We start from the raw sequence: 19,744 nt of genomic DNA, 5'->3' as shown, positions 1-19,744 counted from the left end.
TTCATTTTTGATATGGTATCAGAGCAAGTTTCAATGGCTAACGCTGCAGCTGACTCTTTTCACTCATCTTCTTCTCCAAGCATATCAGATGATCAATCAAGCCCGTACTTCTTGCACCATGGAGACAATCCAGGTACCATTTTAGTCTCACAAACACTCACTGGGTAAAATTACTCAAGCTGGTGCAGATTAATGAAAATGGCTTTAAGCGAAAAAAATAAAATAGCATTTGTTGATGGATCACTTTCTAGACCAAACCCATCCAATCCATTACTCTCGGTATGGATTCGATGTAATGACATGGTCACTTCATGGATCCTCAACTCAATCTCAAAGGAGCTAGCTGATAGTGTTTTATACATCAATTCGGCTAGAGAAATCTGGAATGATCTGCAGGAAAGGTTCTCACAGGGCAATGGACCCAGAATCTTTCAAATTCAAAAGTCCATTGCTTCTTTATCCCAAGATCAATCCAGTGTTAGCGCATACTTCACCAAACTTAAGGGTCTTTGGGAGGAGCTATGGAATTATAGACCAAATCCCATCTGTTCTTGTGGAGCAATGAAACAGTTAATAGAGTATCAAAACCAAGAATGCACGATGCAATTCCTAATGGGATTAAATGATAGTTACTCACAAATTCGGGGTCAAATTCTCTTAATAGACCCTCTTCCCTCCACTAACAAGGTATTCTCACTTGTACTACAAGAAGAAAAGCAAAGAGAGATCACATCTCCTGTTAATCCAAACATGAATATAGCAGCATTTTTGGGCAGAACAAATTATAACAACGCTCCATCAATTCTTGCCAAATATGGAGCTGGAGCAAATCAATTTCAAAGGAGGAAACGATCTGTGTGCAGTCATTGTGGGGTGACTGGACACACAAAAGAAAGATGCTACAAGTTACATGGATATCCTCGAGGGTATAAATCAAAGAACAAAGGATCTCAAATCACTGTGAATCAAGCATCATCTCAGACTGGATCAAAGCAGTTCACTAATGCTCCACAGCTTCCTTTCACAGTAGAACAATGTCAGCAATTACTAGCACTGATCAACCATTCATCTTCATCAGATGCTGGTCACAGTAATAGTTCCACAACTCCCCAAAATCCTGGATTTGCTTCACCAGTCTCATCATCTAATGCCTCTAAAGTAGAAACTTCAAGGCTCAACATGGCAGGTACATCCCCTCATTTTTTAGCTTCTGCTTCCGTTACATATACTAAACAATGGATAATCGACACTGGTGCAATGGATCACATGGTACATTCAACTTCTAAGCTAACAGCAATTACCTTTATAGTTTCCACATTTGTTAAGCTTCCAAATGGAGTCTCTGTTCTTGTAACACATACAGAAATTGTGAAGATTTCAAAGCACATCACTCTCACCAACGTTTTGGTTGTTTCTTCATTTTCTTTCAACTTGATTTCAGCCAGCTTTTTACTTAAACAGACGCCATGCTGTTTAATCCTCCTATTTGATTACCTGTTCATTCAGGACCTATGCTCCTGAATAACGATTGGTTTGGCTAAGGAGAAGGGTGGCTTGTACTACATAGTTCAAGATCATGAGTCAAACAAAAGTAAAGCTTGTAAACCATGTCCATGCAGTTTCTGCCCAATTGTGGCATTGCCGACTAGGACATCCATCTTCATCTAGGATGCAGCTTTTGCATGATTCCATCCCTGATGTAGCAAGCTTCAAATTACAACATTGTGTTGTTTGTCCATTGGCTAAACAACATAGGCTATCCTTTCTTGTTTCATTGAATAAAACCAGGTTCCCTTTTTTTGTTCACTGTGACGTGTGAGGGGCTTTTGCAATTCCATCATATGACGGCTCTCATTACTTCTTGACCATAGTTGATGATTTTAGTAGGTCAACTTGGGTCTTCTTAATGAACTCAAAGTCACAAACACAGTCCCTCATACAATCATTTTTTAACCTTGTAGAGAATCAGTTCGGTACCAATATCAAAGCTGTATGCACTGATAATGGTACTAAATTTAATCTTCAAGAATTTTTTGCTACAAAAGGAGTTATACACCAACACTCATGCGTCGAAACTCTCCAGCAAAATGGCGCAGTTGAGCAAAAACACCAGCACCTTCTTAACGTTGCAAGAGCATTAAGATTTCAATCGAATGTCCCTCTTAAATTCTGGGGTGATTGTGTTTTGACAGCCACCTACCTTATTAATAGAATGCCATCTCCCTTGTTGTCAAATAAGTGTCCTTATGAAGTCCTGTTTTCATCAAAGCCTACGTATGATCATCTCAAAACTTTTGGGTGCTTATGTTATGTCTCTACCCTTACACGAAACAGAAGTAAATTCGATTCCCGTGCTGAATCTGCTGTTTTTCTTGGCTATCCTTACGGAATGAAAGATTATAAGGTGTACAATTTGCAATCCAAGTCCATTTCTGTCTCTCGGAATGTTGTCTTCCATGAGCATATTTTCTCATTCAAGCAACTTCCTTCCTTAACTTCCGAATACACAGATTACCATTGTGTAATTCCGAATGCTGTCCCTGATGTGTACTCCTCTTCAGATTCCCAGTTACACACTCCTACTTCATCCATTCCATCTAATCACAATTTTCCTCTTCAATATCTTTCAGAACCTCCTCCACATTCAATAGAACCTCCCTTAAATTCACAATCTATATCTGAGCCAACTGTTCAGCCTGTTAGAAGGTCAACTAGGATCAGAAGACGACCTCTTTATCTGGAACAATATTATTGTCAACTAGCCACCAATCCCTCTGCTCCCCAATCAAAATCCATGGTGACTGGTACTGAGTGTGACATCACCCTCTTCCTTGACTACAGTAAGCTCTCTCCATCACATAAATCCTTCAATTTCGCTGTTAGCAATGAAGTTGAACCCACCTCATACAAACAAGCTATTCAGTGTCCTGAATGAAGGAAAGCAATGGCAAAAGAGATAGCTGCTCTTAAAGAGAATAATACTTGGACTGTTACGGATCTACCACACGACAAGGAAGCCATTGATTGCAAATGGTGCTACAAAATAAAATTCAATTCTGATGGCACTGTGGAATGTAAGAAAGCTCATTTAGTTGCTAAGGGATACACTCAACGAGAAGGCTTCGATTACTTTGAAACGTTTTTACCAGTGGCAAAGTTGGCATCCATCAAAATTTTACTTGCAGTAGCAGCTGTGAACAAATGGCACCTCCATCAGCTAGATGTGAACAATGCCTTTCTTTATGGTGATCTAAATGAAGAGATCTACATGAAGATTCCTCCCGATTTTGCTAGTAAGGGAGAGTCCAAGGTCTGCAGACTAAATAAGTCCCTCTATGGTCTGAAACAAGCCTCCAGGCAATAGTTTTTCAAACTTTCTCAATTTCTGTTGGACACTAGGTTCATACAGTCTAAGGCAGATTATTCCCTCTTTACAAAGCAATCTGATTCATCATTCACAGCTCTCTTGGTATACGTTGACGATATCATATTGGCTAGTAATGATCTTGCTGCAATTGAAGATTTGAAGATTGTTATAGATCGAAGATTCAAAATTAAAGACTTGGGCAAGCTCAAGTATTTTTTGGGAATTGAAGTTGCAAGATCAAGTGAAGGTGTTTCCTTATGTCAATGTAAATTCACGCTTGACATACTGTCAGAAACTAGTTTTCTTGGTGCCAAACCAGCTAAATCTCCCATTGAGCAGAAATTGGTTAGAGATTCAAACTCACCTCTTGTTGATCCTAGTGTTTACAGACATCTTATTGGGAAGCTTTTGTATCTTACCATCACAAGGCCTGATCTCTCTTATTGTTTACAAGTCCTCAGCCAGTATATGGATAAACCACATCAGCCCCATCTTGATGCTGCTCACCGGGTGCTGAGGTACCTCAAAGGATCTCCTGGCCAAGGTTTATTTTTTTCGTCATCCTCTCAACTGAATATCTAAGCATATTCAGATTCTGATTGGGCTGGATGCCCAAAAACAAGACGGTCTCTCACGGGATATTGTGTGTGGTGCTTTTGCAAAAATGCTTTCGCAAAACTAATCTCCCAAGTGCAGGAGAATCGCATAAGCAGTAAAACTTGGGAGTCCGAGGTCGATTTCTCAGGGAGCGGTCTATGAATTATCAGTTTAATTTCAGATGTGATTTTAGATGGTTTACAAAAGTTTAGAAAAACTAATTAATAGATTAAGTTCGATAAAATGGAGATGGCTAGGGATCCGGAATCCCCCTTGACAATATTACTTTCAACAAATAAACTCGACGATTTCTCGATTAAGGATCAAATAAAATAGTTTTGATCATGGAATAAATCAATTGAATACATGAACTCAACTTTTAAGCATTCATCGTGCCGGTTATGTCTACGACAAATCAAATATCGAAGCAATTCATGCATCAATAAATATAAACCATAATAAATCTATCTAATAAATAATTATGAGAGAATCAGAACATATGATAATATGTAAATCAATTAAAACCAAAGTTCAGAGTCTACTTCATGAGAGCAATAAGTCAAGGGTTCTTCCATCACCCTTGACCAATGGAGTTAGCTAACCATTGACATGAATATCTCCCCTGTTCACTCCTTTTTTTTTGTTTTTTCTTTTTGGAAGCAGAGCCTCTCTTGTTTTTTGTGTGGGAACAAGAACAACGTCCTAGCCCGGCTCAACTCTATTTTTTTTTATTTTAATGATCGAGCTCCCCTCCCCCTCTCAGCCGACTACCTCTTATCCTCAACTCTCCCCCTCTATGGATCTTGGGAACGCGCTGGATCTTGGTTGCAAATCCGGAAGCTGAGACGTTTGTGGAAGGAGGAATGGCTGTTAACACGGAAGATTGCATGCGGATGGCTGAAATTCGGGAAGTGAATCACGAACGCTGTGGCTTGGAATCAATCCGGAATGTTGAGCCGGAATTCCTAGGATTCGGAAGCTAGAAATGCTGCGTCTGAATTCTTTCTTTGTGTTGCCCAAGGTGACAAGCCAAGAGGGGGGGGTGAATTGGTTTCTCTTAATTTTAACTATCTTACTTATGTTAATTGATGAGTTAGTGGAATTAAAACAAATCACAATACAAACAACAAGAAGTATAGTGGTTCGGTGCTCTCCTAAGCACCTACGTCCACTCCCCAAGCGACCCCTTGGAAATTCACTATAATCCCGCGGATTACAGTTGGATTGTTTTCCGGGCTCACAATCCAAAAACCTTTACACTTTGGTTTTTCGGGTTCACCAAAAACCTATGTTGGTTTTACGGGCTCACCAACGAACCTATGTTGGTTTTCCGGGCTCACCAACGAACCTTTACAATTGGTTTTACGGGTTCACCAATCAACCTACACCGTTGGTTTTGCGGGCTTACCAACTAACCTTTACAAGGAGTTTAATAAATGAAGTAAGAAGATTTAAGCTCCTAGATGAGCAAATATAACAATATAATCTACAAAGAAGAGTTTAGAGAATAGTTATCGCTTGATGTGACTTCTCTATTCTTTGTCAAGGATGCTTCACTCTTCAAGGGTGGATGGAGCTCTTAATAACTCTTGGAATCTGCTCAACCACTTTCTTTTGACTCTTGAATGAAGCACTTGGATGAAGAAGATTAGGGCACTTTGTCTTTCTTGTGTACTCTTTGATATTTTGCAAAAGCATGTTCTCTCTGATGAATAGTGCCACTTTAAATAGTTTCCTTCATCCATTGGACAAGCCCCAATGGTTAGAATTCAAAAACTAGCCGTTACTCACTGTTGGAAGGACAAAAAGTACTTCTGCAGAACTAGCCGTTATGCTTCTGCCCGTGCTTGGGTCGGCTCAACCTGTCCTTGGGTCGACCCAACTTTCACTTGGGTCGACTCAACCTTTCCTTGGGTCGACCCTCTCAGAACCACAGAAACTTGTAATTCAGCCTTCCTTCACTTGGGTCGACTCAACATTTCTTTGGGTCGACTCAAGGTTCAGTTGGGTCGACTCAACTTTCACTTGGGTCGACCCTCTCAGAGTTTCCAGAGAACCTATTCTGTCATGTATTCTGTTATTGCCTTTGGGTCGACCCTCTCAGTGTTTGGGTCGACTCAAGCTTGGGTCGACTCAACTTCCTCTTGGGTCGACCCTCTCCGTGTTTCCAGAGAACTATTTTCTTGAGGCTTGAGAGGCTTGAGGTTTGGGTCGACTCATGCTTTCCTCGGGTCGACCCAACTACTGTTCATCCGTGCCATTTTTGCAGAAGTGTGCCAGATGCTTTCTTGATGTGCTGGGGTCGACCCAATCAACCTTGGGGTCGACTCAAACCACACTTTGCTGCAACTCAAGGTTAGATTCATCCATATAAACAATGAAAAGCATCTTTATATAATTATACGAATATACTGAGAGTAACAGACTTATAAATGAAGTATCGAATTAACTTATAACATACTCTTGATTATTGCTTGTTAATCATCAAAATAACACTATCATCCTCAATCTTCCCCTTTTTGATGATTACAAAATATAGAGTATGAGCCTATTGATACTTATCTTAAATTCAGTTTTAAAAGGGCTCAAGTTGCTGAATTTCAGCTTTTCAAATATGAGAGTGAAGTCTCCCCCTATTTCATCCAAATGTTTCCAATTTGACTTTTTGAATTGCTCCCCCTTTCATTTATATTTCATTAAAGATGAAACTTCAAAAATTTGAGATAAAGCATGAGTTTCAGATTATGTATCGAGGTGTGAAAGGTATGTGCCAAATTCTGAAATTTAATAGAAATTTTAGATTTAATCATTTTCATTGTTACAAATTGCTCCCCCTTAAATGTATATGTTTTCCTATTATAATTTTCCACTTGTTTGACAACTTATTTCTCTTTCTTACACAACTTATTTGTCTTTCCTTACTTCTCCCCCTTTTTTTTATCATCAAATAGGTGCATGGGAATATACACAATAATTAACAAATATTTAAACTTCATTGATCAAAATAGGAATATTTTAGTACAATTAATGCCAAAAACAAAAACAAATACAATGTTCCTCAATCAAAGTTTAAAATACATGATCAACACAAAATACATATGAGAACTAGATACATATCCTAGGCTCTAAACAGAAATACTAATATCAGCCTAGGGAGTATCTAATGGCTGTGATCTAGTCCTCATCCTCCTAGTATAAGTGGCGAGGGGAGGTCGAGCCTGATTAGACTGAGTCTGGCGTGGAGCACGGTGAGCTGGATGACTCTGTGCCGAAATCTCTGACTCAGCAGCCTGTGGCACAGATGGTCCATGAGTCTCTCTCTCTCCGTAGAGCTCCTATCTGCTCTCTCAGATCACTGATCTCAGCAGACATGATATCTAGTCGGCTCGTCAGCTCATCAGTGATAGTCCTCGCCTGAGCTGACATAAGCTCAGTCATCCTACTCCAGAACTCATCTGTGTTTCCCGCAGGAACAGATGATGATGGTCCAGCCTCTGAAGGTGCAGTAGGATGATCCATATGCTCCTTCACTACTAGATCTCGCTCTGTAATGAGATCAAATCTCCCGCTCTTCGGAAATAGAATCCTATCAATGATGTTATGCAACAACCTCATCTCTGCAGAAAGAGAGCTCGCTATAACCTGCTCCGAGAAGTCGAAGTCTTCATTCTCAAGAATTAACTGCAGGGCTCTCAACTTGTTTTCTGGCTTTTCTGGAGTTGCTCCTTCGCAGGAGAGATGAAGCAACTCACTCAAACTCTCTTCGGAAACTCGAACCCTAACTCCTCGAACTTCCGATATGAGCCCTCCCATCCCAGTTTTGAGGAAGGCGTAGAACTTCCGGACTAGTCCCGGGTATATCACCACATCTAGGGAGCAGAGATACTTCCATCCTTGCCTTCGGATCCATTCCCCCAAACGGAACCCTTCTTGATCCAAGAACTCGGAATGGATCCTTCTCCCCATTGTAACCGGTCTCCTCGCAAACTTTGCAAGTTGTACTGAAGGGGAGGGAGGAGGAGGTGGCTCTACACGTGTCTCACCTTGTAGAGACACTGTAGATGGCTCCGTAGCTTCTCTTGTTGTTGCTTAAGCCATAGTACTTGAGCACAACAACTGCCAGCAGCTATATATTCAGCTTCAGCTGTTGACAGTGCCACTGAATTCTGCTTTTTGCTAAACCATGATACTAAGTTGTTTCCTAAGATTTGATATGTTCCACTAGTGCTCTTCCTATCTAATTTGCATCCAGTAAAATCAGCATCTGAGTATGCAAGCAAATCTAGACAGGAGTCTCTTGAGTACCATAATCCTATATTTGTAATTCCTCTTAAATATCTAAGGATTCTTTTAACAGCACTTAAATGTGACTCCTTAGGATCTGATTGGTATCTAGCACCTATTTCTACACTAAACACGATGTCTGGTCTACTAGCAGTAAGGTAGAGCAAGGATCCAATTAATCCTCTATAAAGCTTAATATTAATACTCTTTCCTTTCTCATCTTTGTCTAGCTTACTAGTAGGATTCATTGGAGTGCCTACTTCCTTATGATTTTCATTCCCAAACTTCTTTAGTATTTCCTTTGTATACTTAGTTTGATGAATGAAGATACCTTCTTTAGTTTGTTTGATTTGTAATCCTAGAAAGAAACTTAATTCTCCCATCAAACTCATTTCGAATTCTCCGTGCATTAAATCAGCAAATTCTTTGCAAAGAGTATCATTTGTGGCACCAAAGATTATGTCATCTACATATATTTGTACCACTAATAGATTTTCGTCCTTTCTTTTGAGAAACAGTGTTTTATCTACATTTTCTCTACTAAAGTCATTTTTTAGTAAAAATTTGCTTAATTGATCATACCAAGCCCTAGGTGCTTGTTTCAATCCATATAATGCCTTATGTAATCTAAACACATAATTTGGCAATTCATGACTCTCAAAACCAGGAGGTTGCTCTACATATACTTCTTCCTCTATAAAACATGCACTTTTTACATCCATTTGATACAATTTGAAATCCATGAAACATGCAAAAGCTAGAAGTAATCTAATAGCCTCTAATCTAGCTACAGGAGCAAATGTTTCATCAAAATCTATCCCTTCTTCTTGATTGTATCTCTTAGCTACAAGTCTAGCTTTATTTCTTATAACTAACCCATTTTCATCTAATTTATTTCTAAAGATCTATTTTGTTCCAATTACAGAGTTATGCTTTGGTCTTTCAGTTAATGTCCATACATTACTTCTTTTGAATTGATTTAATTCTTCTTACATGGCATTTATCCAATTGGTATCTTTTTCAGCTTCTTCATAAGTCTTAGGTTCTAACTGTGAAACAAAAGCAAGATAATCATTTAAATTTCTAAGAGAGGATCGAGTTCTTACCCCTTGAGATGGATCACCAATGATTAAGTCTTTAGGGTGTCCATATGCATACCTCCATTCCTTTGGCAAGTTTTGAGATTGTGGTGGCACGCAATCATCTCCCTTATCTTGAATTGGCACGTCATCAATATTCAACTTTTCAAAGTTAATAATTCCTGTATCATCATCAAGAATATTTTCTTGCCTAGCAGACTCACTATCAGACTCATCAAATATGATATTAACTGACTCTTTGACTACAAGAGTTCTTTTATTGAATACTCTGTATGCCCTACTAGATGTGGAGTATCCTAAGAAGATACCTTCATCTGACTTGGCATCAAATTTACTTAGATCCTCCTTGCCATTGTTTAAAATGAAACATCTACATCCAAATACTCTAAGATATTTAGCAGTTGGTTTCTTATTCTTCCAAAGTTCATAAGGAGTTTTTTTGGTTATTGGTCGTATTAAAACCCGATTTAGAATATGGCAAGCAGTGCTTATAGCTTCAGCCCAAAAGTACTTTGGAAGATTTGACTCGCACAACATCGTGCGTGCCATTTCTGCCAATGTCCTATTTTTCCTTTCAACAACCCCCTTTTGTTGAGGCGTTCTAGGTGCTGAAAATTGATGTGAGATACCATTTTTATTACAAAATTCTTCAAAGTGTTGATTTTCAAATTCATTACCATGATCACTTCGAATTGCTACTAAGGTGAGCTTCTTTTCATTTATGATATTATTATAAAGTTTCAAGAATTCTGAAAATGCTTCATTCTTATGTGCCAAAAATGAAACTCATGTATATCTTGAAAAGTCATCTACAATAACTAGTCCATACTTCTTCCCTCCTAGACTCGCAGTTCTAGTAGGTCCAAATAAATCCATGTGTATGAGTTCAAAAGGCCTAGTTGTTGATACTATATTCTTTGATTTGAAAGATGATTTAGTTTGTTTTCCTAATGAGCATGGTCCACAGATTTTGTCCTTTTCAAAAATCAATTCTGGCACATCTTTTATTAATTCCTTCTTGACTAGTTTTGATATTAATTCCATACTAGTATGTCCTAGTCTACGATGCCAAAGCCAACTTGTTTCATTTTTTTTTCTTCATTAGTAATTAAACATAATCCATTTTTCTTGCCTAAATCATGAAGATCTACCATGTAAATATTTCTTTGCCTTTGTCCTACTAGTACAATGCTATTATCTTTAGGATTTGTGATTATGCATACTGATGCTTCAAATGTGACTTTAAACCCTTTATCACAAAATTGACTTATGCTAAGTAGGTTATGTTTCAAACCCTTAACTAATAAGACATTTTCTATGAAAGTAGATGGAGTAATGAAAATTTTACCCTTTCCAATGATATACCCTTTTCCATTGTCTCCATAGGTTACTACTCCACCCTTCTTAGATTCCAAGGTGACAAATTGATCTACGTCACCGGTCATGTGTCTTGAACAGCCGCTATCTAGATACCATCGTTTTTCCACTTTATTAGCTGCAAGACACCCCTGCAATAAAGATCAAGAAAGAGCTTTAGGTACCCAAACTATGTTGGGTCCTTTAGGGTTAGTACTTGATGTTCCTTTTGGAACCCAAACTTTCTTGAATTTGAGCTTATGATTATTACTCAATTTGTTTTGACTGGACTTTCTATAGTTACATTCATATGCTTTATGTCCTAATTTATTGCAGCAATGACAAGTAATATTTTCATTTTTAGCTTTTACAAAAATGTTCTTAAAGTATTTTTGTTTCCTATTTGTTTTATATCCTAATCCAGCCTTATTATATACAGCTTTTTGACTATCAAGAATCATATTTAATTTGGTAGAACTAAGTGTAAACTTATCTACTAAGGATTTATATTTTTCAGCATCTTCTTTTTACTTGACATTTTCAGTAATTAGATTCTTGGTTTCATTTGTGAGTTTCCTACTTAATGTTTCATAGTTATGAGATAGTTTTACCTTATCTTTGATAAGAGATTGATTTTCTTCTTTTAGAACTTTATTTTTATTAATTAGTTTTTTATGTTCTTCCATGAGTTCTAAAAATGCATCATGTAATTCATCAACAGTAAAATCACATTCAAGTTCAGAATCTACCTCATCGTCATTGGCCATATGACATATTTGGGCCGTCTCTTGATGATCTTCCTCTTCCGAACTTGACTCCTCAATTTCACTCCATTCAGCCATGAAGTTCTTCTTTTTCAGTTTTCTTGCCATCCACTTTAATTCCGGGCAATCTATCTTATAATGCCCGGGCTTGTTATACTTATAACAAATAGGTGATTCTTTTTTCTTTTCTTTACCCTTTTCTTTGCTTGAGCTACCTTTGAAGAAGGGTTTCTTTTTATGAAATCTATTCTTACCTCTCATAAATTTTCTGAATTTTCTTCCAAGCATAGCCATTCCTTCTTCATCAAATTCATCATCATCATCTGAATCTTCCGACTCAGTTTGTTGTTTAGGGGTGGTAGACTTTAGGGCAATGATCTTTCTTCTCTTGACCTCATCTTCTGAATTTTGCCTCATGGTCAACTCATAGGTCATGAGTGATCCTAGAAGTTCCTCTAATTGCAGTGTGTTGAGGTCCTTAGCTTCCTGAATTGCAGTTACCTTGGCCTCTCAAACTCTTGGTAGAGACCTGAGAATTTTTTGCACCAATTCAGAGTTAGTATAAGACTTTCCTAAACTCTTAAGCCCATTTATAATTTCAATAAAACGAGTAAACATATCAGTTATGGACTCAGTGGATTCTATTTTAAACAATTCATACTTATGTACTAATATGTTTATTTTTGACTCCTTAACTTGATTAGTCCCTTCATGAGTGACCTCAAGTTTGTCCCAAATTTCTTTTGCAGAGATGCATGTAGATATTCTATTAAATTCACTTACATCTAATGAACAGTAAAGTACATTAATTGCTTTTGTATTTAATTGTGCTAATCTTCTATCACTTTCATTCCAATCCATTTTTGGTTTGGGTATGATAGTGCCCTCTATATTAAGTGTGGGTGTGTGAGGTCCTCTAGTAATAATGTACCATAATTCATAGTCTAAAGCTTGAATGAATATCCTCATCCTAGCTTTCCAATATGTGTAATTTGTGCCATTAAATAGAGGAGGTCTATTTATGGATTGCTCCTCACTCATAGAACATCCCACTTGGGTTGTCATGATCTTTAACTCTTGATTGTGAGATCAATAAGTACTATTGGAGCACCTTGCTCTGATACCACTTGTTACCCAAGGTGACAAGCCAAGAGGGGGGGTTGAATTGGTTTCTCTTAATTTTAACTATCTTACTTATGTTAATTGATGAGTTAGTGGAATTAAAACAAATCACAATACAAACAACAAGAAGTATAGTGGTTCGGTGCTCTCCTAAGCACCTACGTCCACTCCCCAAGCGACCCTTGGGAATTCACTATAATCCCGCGGATTACAGTTGGATTGTTTTCCGGACTCACAATCCAAAAATCTTTACACTTTGGTTTTCCGGGTTCACCAAAAACCTATGTTGGTTTTACGGGCTCACCAACGAACCTATGTTGGTTTTTCGGGCTCACCAACGAACCTTTACAATTGGTTTTACGGGTTCACCAATCAACCTACACCGTTGGTTTTGCGGGCTTACCAACTAACCTTTACAAGGAGTTTAATAAACGAAGTAAGAAGATTTAAGCTCCTAGATGAGCAAATATAACAATATAATCTATAAAAAAGAGTTTAGAGAATAGTTATCGCTTGATGTGACTTCTCTCTTCTTTGTCAAGGATGCTTCACTCTTCAAGGGTGGATGGAGCTCTTAATAACTCTTGGAATCTGCTCAACCACTTTCTTTTGACTCTTGAATGAAGCACTTGGATGAAGAAGATTAGGGCACTTTGTCTTTCTTGTGTACTCTTTGATATTTTGCAAAAGCATGTTCTCTCTGATGAATAATGCCACTTTAAATAGTTTCCTTCATCCATTGGACAAGCCCCAATGGTTAGAATTCAAAAACTAGACGTTACTCACAATTGGAAGGACAAAAAGTACTTCTGCAGACTAGCCATTATGCTTCTGCCCGTGCTTGGGTCGGCTCAACTTGTCCTTGGGTCGACCCAACTTTCACTTGAGTCGACTCAACCTTTCCTTGGGTCGACCCTCTCAGAACCACAGAAACTTGTAATTCAGCCTTCCTTCACTTGGGTCGACTCAACATTTCTTTGGGTCGACTCAAGGTTCAGTTGGGTCGACTCAACTTTCACTTGGGTCGGCCCTCTCAGGATTTCCAGAGAACCTATTCTGTCATGTATTCTGTCATTGCCTTTGGGTCGACCCTCTCAGTGTTTGGGTCGACTCAAGCTTGGGTCGACTCAACTTCCTCTTGGGTCGCCCCTCTTAGTGTTTCCAGAGAACTGTTTTCTTGAGGCTTGAGAGGCTTGAGGTTTGGGTCGACTCATGCTTTCCTTGGGTCGACCCAACTACTGTTCATCCGTGCCATTTTTGCAGAAGTGTGCCAGATGCTTTCTTGCTGTGCCGGGGTCGACCAATCAACCTTGGGGTCGACTCAAACCACACTTTGCTGCAACTCAAGGTTAGATTCATCCATATAAACAATGAGATGCATCTTTATATAATTATACGAATATACTGAGAGTAACAGACTTATAAATAAAGAATCGAATTAACTTATAACATAATCTTGATTGTTGCTTGTTAATCATCAAAATAACACTATCATCCTCACTTTGGCCACGGAAAGCTGGGAGGATGAGATCGCGGATGGTGCTGGAAGGCGCGTGAAATGGGTGGAAGAAGGGGATCTGGGACACGGAGGACGCTTCACGGACGGCTGGGATGCTTCACGGGAGGCTAGGATCGAATGAAGAAGAAGGTTGATGCGGAGTATCCAGACGCGGGAAGCTTGGATGCGGGTCCTGCTGAGGCCGCGGACTTGAACGGATGCATGAAGCTGGGGTTTGAATGATTGAAGGAATTTGGGATGCTCGGGAGAAGCAGAATGGGGCCCGAACAAGAGGCCGCTAATCCATTGCTATGAATGCGCTGGGACGCAGACGCGGAAGGAAATGAACGAATGCAGATCCGAAAGCATCGTGGACGGCTGGAATCGTGTAGGATCCTTTGACACGGAGATGGAATGGCTGAAGAACTGGCAGCGGGATGGATTGCGTGAGAAGCGTGGGATCCTGAGCTCTGAGAGGTGATCGCAGGATGCTGGAGATGCACGTGGGAGAAGAAGCTCGGACGCCGTGGAGGTGACTCGTTGATCACGGGATGATCGCTGATGTGGCCACTTTCTTCCCTTTTGGAACTTCTCGGTTTGATAAATCTAAGCCCTCGGATGTCCCATTGCACGTTGCCTTAGGATGGCTGCCATATATCCCTCGAGTGGAAGTGTGCTTGATGAATGGTAGGTTCGATCAGACCATGACGAGGTTGGGCGTATGTGGTCTGAGTTATGCATTTGTCTAGGCCCAATTTATACTAAATGCGCATTGTAACTTTGATTTATGATCACTTGCACCCAATCAAAAATATAATATTAAATTAGTGATAATATCATTATCTGTTGGCAATAATACTAATTTAAGTAGTATGTAGATCATACTTTTGTACTCTCATCATACCCCCCAACTAGCTTATTGCTAGTCTCTAGCAATCAACGAGCAAATAATAAAATGAGAGTGCAAAAGGGGTGGTTTAACCTATGACTTTTTATTAAAGCTAAAGACGTAAAACTAAAATATGTACCCACTTTCGTAGGAAATCACGATTGCACTTAGCATGTGCAACAAGCCGTTAAACCCCTAAGTTGCCCTAGTGGACGAGTGTTGTCTCGTGAGGGTTTGCAGAGATGTTACCCACAAACATCATGACATAAAAATGTGAAATAAATTCTAAGCTAATACACATGTAATTAATTAATATATATTTTCAAGCATGGAAACTATCAAAGCATGAAAAATATGAAAGTGTAGTGTGCATAAAATAGCATAACTTTCTTAAAGCACTAATACCTCCACCACAACATGGTACCACTTGAATTTTAGGTGCACTACTCAAGTTCACAAGTGTTTACTACAGTTTATTAGAGCCTGATTCATCAAATTTTCAGAATATCTCATGTTGTCTAAATTTGTCAAGAATGGTTCGCATATAAAGAAGAAGATATCAATCCCAACTAAACAACCTAGGTACACAGAGGTCCAATACAATGGAGTCAAACCAGCCATTACCACATGTCACTGAGTTCAGCCTGACCAACTCATTCATGCTTCTTTTTTTTTTTAATACATATGACGACTACAGCTGTCCAACCCCATTAGGCTCTAGTAAGGTCCATGTAGCGAGCTTTCAGTCAATGACCCCCGATCCAGTTGGCTCAAGACATTAGGTGAAACACCCCTCGGACTTAATTACTCAAACCAGACTACGCCACGAGGCTAGACTTATCATCATAAGGATTTTTTTTTTATAATAATTTTGCAAGAGAAGAGAAGGTAGACTGAACCATATTGATATTTTTATTATATACGTGACTGCATCGTGACTATAGGTCAACCAAGGTTGGATCGTAAGGTACTTAGGTGATCTAGTTAGGGTATTCAACCTCTATCTTTATGTGAAAACCAAATCGTGAACCTTATAGTACAGACAAGGATACTCGTATTTCTTTTACAGATACGGCTTAATAAAAATGCATTAAACAAATGTGAACTTCTAAGGTCTTCCTATAATCATTAAGTACATATGCGGGGATCTAATAATAGGTCTCTGATCAGTCATAGTATGCATGTGTTCCTTGCCTTAATAGTTGCACAAACTCAATATGAAAATACATGTGCATTTGCTTAGAAAAGAAAGTAATAGAATAAATCAAATGCAAAAACAAGTTTTTTTTTTTGGCAAAATATTTCCCTCCCACCAACTTAAACATTGCATTGTCCTCAACATAATAGATACAAGAAAACTATATATGAGAGACAGTAGAGAAAATAATATTGGAGAGAAGAGGAATACCTTGAGCTATTGATATCCAGAAAATAAGACCTACAAAACTAGAAAAAAATAATTCTAACTAATATACACATACCTTTGCCTTCATGCTCAGTCATAAGAAGGTTCCCCCAAGAAAAAGGAGTCCTCTTCATCTGCAAAATTCTTAAGAAAAGGTTTTAACCTGTGTCTATTTACCTTAAAAATTCTACCATCCCGTGGATTCTCAATCTCAACCGCCCCATGTGGAAAAACAGTTTTTATAATGTAAGGACCTGTCCATCTCGATCTCAACTTACTAGAAAACAGATGTAAGCGGGAATCATATAAAAGAACTTTTTGCAAAGGTTCAAAAGATTTTTTTAAAATTGATTTATCATGTAAGATCTTCATTCGTTCTTTGCAAATTTTAGCATTGTCATAAGCATCTCTGCGAATCTCATTAAGCTCATTCAATTGTAATTTTCTAGCTAGACCGGCATCATGTAAATTAAAATTTAATTTTCTAATTGCCCAATACGATTTATGTTCTATTTCTACAGGCAGATGACATGCTTTTCCACATACTAGCCGATAGGGAGACATGCCAAGAATGGTTTTGTATGCAGTACGATAAGCCCATAATGCATCTGATAGTTTCAAGGACCAATCCTTTCGTGATGGGTTCACCATTTTCTCTAAAATTCATTTAATCTCCCGATTGGTTAACTCTACTTGGCCACTAGTCAGTGGATGATATGGGGTAGCAACTCTATGAAAGTGAATCCTAGGTTCTTCGGTGTTAAGCATGCTGATTTTTTTTTTTAAAAACCATGGCTGAACCTGATCGGGTTGCCTACGTACCCCTTCATAAGGGGGATCAAGCCATATGTAGTTCTTTTTAAGTTTCAAAAATACAGCGGAAAAATCAAATCAAACAATTTAATTCATGCATGCTTACAAGATCAAATCTAGAAATCAGCACCTTAAGAACACATAAGATTATGCCGGAATCGTTTAAACAATTATGCTAAAACTTTCATGCATGATTAACTATCAGATCTGAAACTTAAGAACTCTATTCCAATTAATCTCCGAATATCCATCGAATGGATTCTGGAGATATCTCCGTGAGGAGCCCCAAAAGAGGGTAAAACCTCGGGAAATCGGACCTAAATCTTGACACCATAATAAATGATTAATGTTAGATTAATACCTTTTATGATGGATGAAAGTTGTGGATCTGATCCTTGACTTCGCAGCCACGCACACGAATGGCCTCTACGAGAAGTACATGCGAAGTTTCTGAAGAGATCCAATCCTGCGGAAGTGCTAGCTTGCGTAGAATTTCTTGAGGCTGAAATTTGATCTTCCCAACGCTATCAACTTTTGAACCGCCTTCTTGGAAGAACTTGGAGGAAAGGTTTGGAGGGATTGAAGAGGACTTAGATCTGATCTAAAGACTCTTATCAGGGACCCCTAACACTAATGGTGTGATGGACTTAGAGGAGGAAGAAGTCGGCTAGATTGAATGCAGAATTTTTTCATGCATGAACAAGGGTTCCTCTCTTTTCTTTTTCCTTTTTTTTCTTTTTTTTCTCTTTTTTTTCCTTGAATTCGACCACCAGCTGATGGAGGTCCTTTTAATGTTGCTATCCCCTCTAACTTCATGCCAACCATCCCATATTTGTGGAGGATTTTGTGGGGTTTTGAATTTTGAATTCAAAATTCAAGTTCATGTGCCATTATATGATGAAGCTTGATCTAATCTAAACCATTCATCATGTTGCCACTTCCCTCTTTCAATTTCGAAATTCTCATGCCCCCAATCAGATTAGAGGGTCACGTGGTGATTTTGTGGTGATTAAATTCGAAATTCAACCTTAATTAGAAGTGAGATAAAGATAAGGATGACATATGCCATGAAGAGAGAATTTGATCTTATTCAATTCTTTTCATGAATTTATCTCTCCATTTCGACCCATCTAATGATGAAAGAGGTCTCTGATGTTGCCAAGTATCCCATGGCACCATTAAATAAATTAAATTAATTTTTAATCATATTAAAAATGAATTTATGGCACCATGCATGGATAGTGGATTTCAAGATCCGAACAGTTTCAGATCAAACCCATTTAATTTAATTAAATCCTAACAATTAGAATGATCCAATTACCATGGATTGAACCTAATCCAATTAGGTCAATTCCTAATTAAGCACAAATTTAATCTAATTTAATTTGGTCAACCTAAGTCCTCTTGATTCAGACCTAATCCAATCAGATCAAAAATCCTGATTGAGCCCAGAATTGAATCTAATTCAATTTGGCTCATCCTTAGTCTAATTACTCAATTCAATTGAGTTCATTAGCAATCTAATTACTAATTAATCCTCCGATAATTACTTTAATTATTTTATAAGATAATTTTCCAATCAAATTAACCAAATTATCCCTGAATGATTCTTAATCATTCATCAGCCTTCTTGATCAATCAGGAATCTTCTATGCGTGTGACCTCATAGGTTCGAACCTAAGCTGGTAGTATAAGAACGACTTCTTACACTAATCGATGTGACCATCTAGCAATGGTACCCGACGTTCGGATAGGCCAAATATATGTGAAGCAAATATTCTGGAACCTTGAACTATGGTTACTGTATAATTCAATCCCTTTGACTCCTAATGCCAGGATGACTTAGAACTCACTGTCAACCCTATAATTAGTACATCCATTATGTGATTAACTTTAGATATCCCGTGACTCCTCGCTGGGAGTACCCTGGCCAAGGTTTTGCTAAATTAATCACAAGACATTATCTCCTGTTTCCAAGAGGGGTCAATTTCATCTCAACTCACAACTGACTATGCAAGTATTTGACTGCACCCAGTGACCTTCCGTTACTGAATTAGAAATTCAGGTAGTCCGGTATCAAAGTACAATGAGTTGCTTGCTAGTCACAGGTTGTGATCTCAGGTCAGAGGGCCAAACTTATATCCATATCCACTCGGAACATCTCTTGACAGTAGAGCGTTTCGGAATTGGTCACGTTCAGTGAAATGTACTCCTACACTTCACCTGTGTGGCATACCAGTGTCTCTACACTCCTTGGTTAAGAGGACAACCAACGTATATGTCACACAACAACCTAATCTCGATAATACTGTCGTCCTAGTAAAAACATATCATTTGGTTGTGAACTAGTTTAAGGACTCGAAGATAAATCCTCCTTTATCATTAATAAGTCCTAAGGACTTCATCATATAAGAGTCCATTTGAAGATGTAAAATGATGAATAATGCCAAAAAATACTTTATTGATTTGTCAATTCATTTACAAAATTAAATCATCAACATGCTAACGTTTGACATTTATGATACAATTTCCAACACTCTATGGGTGAC

General features: G+C 38.3%; 1 protein-coding gene across 1 annotated transcript; it reads left to right on the top strand.

The window, feature by feature from the left end:
• Positions 1–300: 300 nt before the first annotated feature.
• Positions 301–1,521, top strand: LOC148702479 (uncharacterized). Its single transcript, XM_088705205.2, has one exon. It carries the CDS (start codon positions 301–303, stop codon positions 1,519–1,521), a length of 1,221 nt encoding a protein of 406 aa, XP_088561331.2.
• The last annotated feature ends 18,223 nt before the right edge of the window (positions 1,522–19,744 follow it).

Source organism: Phoenix dactylifera, chromosome 9, assembly GCF_051530095.1.
Source record: "Phoenix dactylifera cultivar Ajwa chromosome 9, Ajwa_hap1_PhDact_Kaust_v1.1, whole genome shotgun sequence".
Lineage (NCBI taxonomy): Eukaryota > Viridiplantae > Streptophyta > Magnoliopsida > Arecales > Arecaceae > Phoenix > Phoenix dactylifera.
Note: the sequence above shows the minus strand (reverse complement) of the source record. Positions and strands in the feature narration are given on the sequence as shown.